The sequence below is a fragment of the Candoia aspera genome, chromosome 6, assembly GCF_035149785.1.
Source record: "Candoia aspera isolate rCanAsp1 chromosome 6, rCanAsp1.hap2, whole genome shotgun sequence".
Classification (NCBI taxonomy): Eukaryota; Metazoa; Chordata; class Lepidosauria; order Squamata; family Boidae; genus Candoia; species Candoia aspera.
In genome coordinates this window covers 39,626,892-39,635,267 of record NC_086158.1, presented here as the reverse complement: position 1 = coordinate 39,635,267, position 8,376 = coordinate 39,626,892, and the positions used below count along the sequence as shown (strand labels likewise).

General features: G+C 36.8%; 1 protein-coding gene across 1 annotated transcript; it reads left to right on the top strand.

Annotated features, from left to right (window-relative positions):
* The first annotated feature begins 344 nt into the window (after nt 1–344).
* ANAPC13 (anaphase promoting complex subunit 13) lies at nt 345–7,226 on the top strand. The gene is made up of 3 exons (XM_063306814.1): nt 345–573; nt 1,851–1,972; nt 6,768–7,226. Exons 2-3 carry the CDS (start codon nt 1,874–1,876, stop codon nt 6,891–6,893), a joined length of 225 nt encoding a protein of 74 aa, XP_063162884.1. The 5' UTR covers nt 345–573; nt 1,851–1,873; the 3' UTR covers nt 6,894–7,226.
* The last annotated feature ends 1,150 nt before the right edge of the window (nt 7,227–8,376 follow it).

Here is an 8,376-nt window from a genome sequence, read left to right as displayed (position 1 = left end):
CACTTAGAAGATGGAGATCAGGGCAGCAGAAAAAGGACCCCAGTCGGTAAACCCGGCGCCAAATAACCGATGCCAAGCACTCAAAGCCCTAAAGCTCCCCCGCCAAAAGGACTCGACGAAGCGTGCAGACAATCAACTCACTCCTACGCACATCCCGCATACCCCCCGGAGCATTTCCGTTACCTTCAAGCCGCTCCTCCGGGAAGAATTGCAAGCGCCCCGCCCACGTTTTCCGCGATCCTCTCTATGATTTACGTCTACTAGAGCTGCCGCGTGTTACGTCACGTCCTTTGCTTCCAAAATCGGGGAATAGCGGCGGATATCGCGTGCTGCAGGGGTGGGTCGAGGTGTGGTGTGAGAGGTGGATGGAGGAAGGGTGGGTGGTGCTGAAATTTCTCTCTTTTCGGATGAAGTCGGGGTAGATAATTTGTTGGGTTTCGTGTACGGGCAGGGAAACGGTAAGAATGTAGGCGCTGCTAGGCTCGCCTGCCGTGTTTCGGGCTTTCGGACTGTCCAGAAGCTCCTCATGAGAAATAAGTTGCGGTTGTGTTTATCGACAAGTATTAGCTATCTGTAAGTTTTACAAGCCACCTGGTAAGATAAGTTATTTCATTATTAAATGGTATTGGAAGCAGCCCTGTAAGAAGTTACTTGAATATTGATGTTCTCAGATAATTAAGCAAATGGTCTGGATCCATTAAGAATTCCAGAAACATTCTGGCAAATTCGGAGTTCCTACATATTAGAGGTGGGAAAGTGCTGGGAGTTTATAATGGTTAAAGAATAGGGGATGCTTCCAGATGGATGTTATTTAACGTTGTTATCCATTATGTATACCTGTATTTTTCCTCCTTAATAGTTTTTTTAAAAGAAAAAATATTAAAAGTTGAGAAAACGTGTGAAAATTATAAGTAAGTGTGATTTTTCCACTATCCTTTTAAAAGCTGCATTAAGACAAAGTAATTGCAGAATGAAAGTCTCAAAGAAAAGTATCATATGAAAGAGTGAATATATTAATGTTTATTAGAATTGAGGAAAATAACTGTTGGCAATGTCCAAAAATCTATATCTTTGGCATTTAACTTGTTATTAAATAGGCAACACTTAACAGGGAACAGTTAGCCACCAGTTTTGAAGGTTATACTAAAACTTTTTGAGAAAAGAAAAAGCACTTTGCAAAATGTTCCCAAAAAGTTCCCTGAAAACTGTGACTGGACTACAGAAAGTGAAGGGAGCATGATATCCAAGCATAGATTTATGTATATTGGATTTTTTTTTTAAAGTAGGTATAATATCACTGTAGATTAGCAGCAGAGGGACCTTGATGTCATTGTGTATATCTCAGTAAAAGCAATATTGTATGACTCATGATGCTCATTTATACTTCTAAAATATGAATTTTGACATTTTATGAAGAACTCTAGCTTTATCAAGTGTGGGGCTTGGCAAGGATAATTTTTTTAAAGAGCTAGAAAGAAATTCATGCTCCTGATGTTGAATGAATTCAAAATATGTGATCTATAGCAATATTGAAATGTCTTTATATTTTAAAATGAAAAGATGGAGCAATGCATTTCTATATGGTCAAGATTTCATGAGACGTTGATTTATATTATGTGGATTACTTTTTATTTTATTCCTTAGTTTCTTTTTCCTCTTAGGTTTATTAATGTTTAATATTACTGTAAAGTGTACAGTTTTTAAAATTATAATTCTATTATCTTTGGTTTGTTATATTTCACAAATTTAAAAAATCTTTTTTTAAAAAAAATAGGTTCCCTTCACTTCAGTGGAATTAGGTATAAGGCAAGCAGTAGTATGTAAACATATATGTTTCCTTTGTATCATAGATCTCACTGTAAACTGCATAAAAATGGATAGTGAGGTACAGAGGGATGGGAGAATCCTAGATTTGATTGATGATGCATGGAGAGAAGATAAGTTACCATATGAAGATGTGGCAATACCCTTGGTAAGTTCCTGAATAATTAATAAATTTTTCCTTTTTATTTTAAATATCATCATCATGTTTATTACACCTCTAAGACCAGACACAATAAAACTATACAATAGCAACAATCTTACATTAATACATGTATATAAAACAAAAGCAATTAGTATACTATGATCCAAAATTAATTAAGAATGAAAATACTAAAATAAAATGAAATAAAATACTGTGTTAAGAAATTCTAAATCTAAGTGATGGTGCACCGTATTGTGCAGATGGTAGCACAAAACTGGACAACCTGGGAGGATATTTTTGGGTCCTTGTCCGAAAGAAGTAGCATTAGATAGAAATCATTCTCCCTGCCTGGAAATTTCTTCAATAACGGATACATAAGGATCTGTCTAGAGTCCTTATATAGGGAACAATATAGCAACATATGGCTTAGGGTTTCTATTGAGCCATCACCACATGGACATAACTGAAGGTGCATAGGAATACCCTTAAAACATCCAAAAAGGACTGCCGAGGACAGAGCATCCAGCCTGGTTAAAGTGAAAGCTTTACAAAATTTCAAAACTGATAGATGATAAATAAGCTGGAATGAACCCTTCTGGAAGAAAATGACAGATATTGGGATGTCACACCTTACTTAAATTTGTTTGGAGATATATATCCCAGCTTCGTTGTTTCAGGGCAGTTCTAGCATTATCAAATAAATCCTAATGAGCACAGTCTATCCATAGAGAAGCCCAGCAATTTAATTTTGTCTAAGGCTTTTTTTTAGCCAAGATGACTTAAAATGATCTCTAAATATTAATGGGACTAAACCTATAGGCAACAGAATTAACTTCAGCCAGAAGGTAAGAAGAAGGAACCATGCTCTGGCATCCAATGAAACTAAACCTATTTCTACCTGTAGGATGGCATTTTTGATACATTTTGGTATTATCAATATGGCTCTAATAAACTTATTCTGAATGGTTTCAATGGAATTGAGCTTAGCAAGGGAGCAGATTTGAGAGCTGTAGAGAAGCTGGAGACTACCTTAGCTTGAAAGACCTTGCAAGCTGCAGGAATATAATGGGCTCTTTGGAATGGTAGAATCTTATAATAGCTGATGAGGTACACTGTGCAACACGTGCCCAGTACAGAAAATGAGCGTTCCAGGATAAGGAAGCATGAAACTGCATTCCAAGGTATTTATAGGTGCACCTTCAAGTCCCATTTATTTGCCATTTGTGAACCTTATAATGGTGTCAAGCAAAAACTAAAACTTTAGTTTTCTCATAATTTATTGAAAGTTTTTGATCTGTGCAAAATAAAGCTAGTGCCCTAAGTGCTTTTCTCATTCCCAGTTGCGAGGTAGAATAATGACTACATCATCGGCATACAATAATACTAGAATTGCACGATCAGCTGAAAAAGGTGGATGATGGGCTGGAACAGCAAGCACTTGGATTATTGGATTTAGATACAAATTGAAAAATAATGGAGCTAATATGCAGTCTTGTCTTATACCTCTTATAAGTTGGGACTGCTTTAGATAGATGTCCCCAGGGGGTGCATCTAAATTTCAGGGAGGTATTTGAATAAAGCGACTGAATAAGAGTTTTATTTTAAACCATTTTCTCAATTTCAAAAAGTTCTCAATGAAGATTTTGCTAATAATTCTATTTAAACCCAGTCAAGAATTAACATTCCAAAAGCCTAGTAAAGCTTCTGCCTATGAGCAGAAAGGTGAGATATAAATAGTAAAAATGATTATAATAAAACTAAAGCACCAGTCATGTAGTTGTTATACAGTACATAAAAATATTGTCTTATAGATACCACATGAAGTTCTTTGAAGTTTGTCATCTTCTCTATGGCTGTTTGAAATATTTTCTGAATATATGCTGCAGCTGTGCAGTGATTTGGGTTTGAGGGGAATAAGCTGATTCAAGGTGTAGGTTGGCATATAAGTGACACTTACTAGCAACTCCTTAAAGGAACTGTCATTTTCTGTACCACTTGACCTCAAGAAAAGACTATTTGATTTAAGGAGGTACCAGCAGGTGGGATGTACTCAGCAGGAAGGAGGAATCACCTCTCCTGTTTCACCAACGAAAACTGCTTCCGCAAATGGTGGCATGTGGTTGGTTACTGTTCTTTTGCCATGTTGTACCAATCCTAAAACGATGCTTGTTTTACATGAAACAAATGAAAGTAGAAATTACAAATCATGAAGCAAGCAGAGCCATTTGAGATTGGGTGGATACAAATTTATAAATAAAGTATTTTATTTACATAACATAAAAATGCATTTTAAGAAATAAAATAAAAAGCTCAATGTTGGTTTTATAATGGTAATATGAGAAATCTATTAAATAATATCACAGCAAGCATATATACATGTGATTTTTAAGTAATTTTATATACATTGTGATGGGAATCTGGTTTGCTTGACGTCTAGTGTACTAAATAGCTGTTATGAAAACAGTATTTTTTCATATTGTTTTAACTGCATTGTCAAGAGCCATATCTTGTACTATTGTATAAATGTACATCAGTTGTATTAATATACTCATGCTATTAAAAAATTACCCACAATACCATTTTTAGCTTAAGTGGAATATGATACAAGAACCTATGTACGTAGTACTGTATTGACATATATATCAGGAAGAGTCAGTGCCATGGAACTTTTAACTTTGCCCTTTTATGAATGTTTACTCGATATATGCTATATTATCTGAGTTGCTTATTTCTTAATATCTATGGGGAGAGGGAATTAATAATCTTGTAAAACAATGTGATATAACATAGATCCTGAAGAAGTCAGTAGGACATACAATGTAATAAGCACACCTATAATTATAGTCAGGACCAGAAATACTGGAACAAGGATAACTGTTTTGGCATTTGGCCTCTGTATACCACCACACTAAAGTTGAAAGGAAACACACCCAGATGGGAGCGAAGTCAGGACTTTCAGCTGTAATTCAAGGGGTTTGACAAAAGTAGGCGCTAACCATTCAGGAAGTACAGCCAGTGGCATACACACACACCCATCGTTGGGGGCTCATAAGTAATGGAACAAACCAACATCATTACAAGCATAAGGATCGCCTTTAATACCTGGGTGAAAATCCTTTGCAGTCAATGATTGCCTGAAGTCTGGAACCGATGAACATGACCAAATGCTGTTTCCTCCCTCGAGATGCTTTGCCAGGCCTTTACTGCAGCTGCCTTCAGCTGTTGCTTGTTTGTGGGTCTTTCTGCCTTCAGTCTTGTCTTCAGTAAGTGAAAAGCATGCTCTATTGGGTTGAGATCAGGTGACTGACTTGGCCATTGAAGAGCATCCCACTTCTTTGCCTTGAGAAACTCTTGGGTAGCTTTTGCTGTATGTTTTGGGTCATTATCCATCTGCAATATAGAGCGGCACCCTATCAGTTTGGCAGCATTTGGCTGAATCTGAGCAGAAAGTATAGCCTTATACACTTCAGAATTCATCCTGCTGCTTTTATCAGCAGTCAGGTCATCAATAAACATCAGTGACCTGGTTCCATTGGCAGCCATTACATGTCCATGCCATAACGCTGCCTCCACCATGTTTGACAGATGATGTGGTATGCTTTGGATCATGAGCTGTTCCTTTCCTTCTCCATACTTTTCTCTTCCCATCATTCTGGTGCAAGTTAATTTTGGTTACATCAGTCCAAAAAATCTTACTCCAGAACTGGGCAGGCTTTTTAAGGTGTTTGCTGGCAAAGTCTAATCTGGCCTTTCTGTTCTTGAGCGTTACCAGTGGTTTGCACCTTGCTGTGAAGCCTCTGTATTTACATTCATAAAGCCGTCTCTTGACTGTAGATGTTCACAATGACATACCTACCTACTCAAGGGCATTCTTGACCTGGCTAGATGTTGTGAAAGGGTTCCTCTTCACCATGAGCAGAATTCTACGGTCATCCACTTCAGCTGTCTTCCGTGGTCTTCCAGGCCTTTTGCTGCTGCTGAGCTTGCTAATTAGTTTCTTCTTTTTCAGGATGTTCCAGACTGTTGTATTGGCCACTCCCAATGTTTTTGCTCTCTCTCTGATGGGTTTATTTTGTTTTCTCAGCCTGATGATGGCCTTCTTCACTTGCATGGACACCTCTTTGGACCTCATGTTGAGAGTTCCAGTGAACAACTACCAAATACAAATGTAACACTCAGAACCACCTCAAGGCCTTTTATCTGCTTGATTGGTCATGGGGTACCCAAGAAACTGGCCACACCTGGCCATGCAGCTGCTTGTCAGCCATTTGTTCCATTACTTATGAGCCCCCAATGATGGAGATGTGCATATGCCACTGGCTGTACTTTCTAAATGGTTAGTGCCCCACTTTTGTTAAACCCCCTGAATTATAGCTGAAAGTCCTGACTTTGCTCCCATCTGGTTGTGTGTCCTTTCAACTTCAGTGTGGTGGTGTACAGAGGCCAAATGCCAAAACAGTTATCCTTGTTCCAATTTCTGGTCCTGACTATACAAACTTAATTTCCAAATGCCTAACATTTGAGCCAGTAAGCTATTAACAGCTGCATATGTGTACCTTTATGCGTGATTACAGCACTTAAAGATTCTTTAGGTTTGCAATTAAAAACAAAATATTGCTTACTTTCCCATCTATGAATAGATTCTTCTAAAAAAAATCTGATTTCATTGATATAGTATATTGTACTGAAAACCCACTATGTAGCTTCTTACTCCCACTCAGATCTATTGTTTCTTTTATTACTCAATGATAAATATTTTAAGTCTTCATTTTTGAAGCATTACAGAATTTTCTATTCTCAGAATGAACTTCCAGAACCAGAACAAGACAATGGTGGAGCAACAGAATCAGTAAAAGAACAAGAAATGAAATGGACTGATCTGGCTTTGCAGTATCTTCATGAGAATATTCCTCCAATTGGAAATTAATATCTCTGTACAGATTAGCATAATAACTACTTTATTCAGATGAATATCTTGTCAGTTTTGGATTGCAGTCTTTTGTCATATTAGTCTTGTTTTGATAAATAATTGTTTCAATGAAAACAGTTGCTTAAAATGCACTAAGGGCTTTCTGTAGTCTGTGGGACATTTCTTACACTTCTCCAAGTGCTAAAAATTTTCCTTGAACTTTCCAGCAGAGGTCGCAAAAGTACAACTGTTTCCTTGAGTATGGATCGGTCTTTAATCATCTTGTAATACATTGCAAAAATTCTATATGTTTGCGGCTCTTGGTTTCAATAAATTCTTATTCCTAGTAAATACGTTCAATGGAAATGTAGGAGGTTCTGCTGGTTAAAGTTATTTCAATTCATCTTCTTAATGCCATTTAGAAGATGGATTGAAGGTGCTCAAAATAATGCATTACCAAGCATAATAAAACTTTAATGGCTTCAGCTACAGACAGAAGGGTTAATGCACTGAAGTAGCAAGGGAGGGATGCTTAACCCTTCTTCCATTTACTGATTTTCTAGAGCGTTTCATTCCAAATTTATCATTACACACTTCCTGAGCTTACAGATATGTTTGTAAGGTAGATACTCAACTGTAATTTTATAAACAAGAACAGTGGTGGGGAGTTAAAGGGAGCTCAGTTAAATTCTTTCCTTTGGTGCATGTTGCATTTCTTAAAAGACATTTGCTTGATAGACTTGATACTAAAAAATTTAGTATGTCCTAGAAAATTCTATCCTGAAATGACAATTTTGCATCTATCCTGTAGAGATACTCAAGGTTGTCCTTGGTGAGATTCTTAAAATGTGATATGAAACAGTTCAACACAATGTGCTACGTATATACCTGGCTTTTCTAATAAATAGCAAGGATTCTTCTTCTTGATAGTTGAGCGCAAAAAATATTAGGTTCCACTTTTGCAGCGAATTCACAAGTGATATGGAAAATCCAGAAACATAAAACCATTACTACACAAATTTAGTGCCACCACTAAGGCTTTAATAGCAGTGTCTTAATATACAATTAATACTATTTTTATCAACTCTGAGTTCAGAAATAGTTCATGTTATGCCACTAGGGAATAGGTGATAAGAAAAATCTGTTAAAGCCATGTAAGCCTTCCTCATGCCTTTAGGAGCTCATGGGATTTGTGGCTTCTCAGTTTAAATGTGTAACATACTTTGCTCTTTACATAATACTGGAAATTTTTAATGTGAGCTTGGTTGGACTATAGGTGCAATTTTAATAACTGCTATCCTCCCAAGACTTCCCTTATTTTAAGAAAATAGTCTGTTGTCCCACTTCCCAGTAGTTTCTTAAAACGAATTTGTTGTAATGTTACATTATGCACAATGGCTCTCCCTCTGAATCAGTCCAAAAGGACCTGAACTGTTATAGACATTCAACAAGTCTTCAATTCATAAATGAATAAATATGAAAAACTATGTGACACTAACAT

Coding starts and splice junctions, on each gene's coding strand:
- ANAPC13 (XM_063306814.1), top strand. CDS start 1,874: ATGGATAGTGAGGTACAGAGGGATGGGAGAATCCTAGATTTGATTGAT. Junction 1,973..6,767: donor AAGATGTGGCAATACCCTTG/GTAAGTTCCTGA, acceptor TTCTATTCTCAG/AATGAACTTCCAGAACCAGA.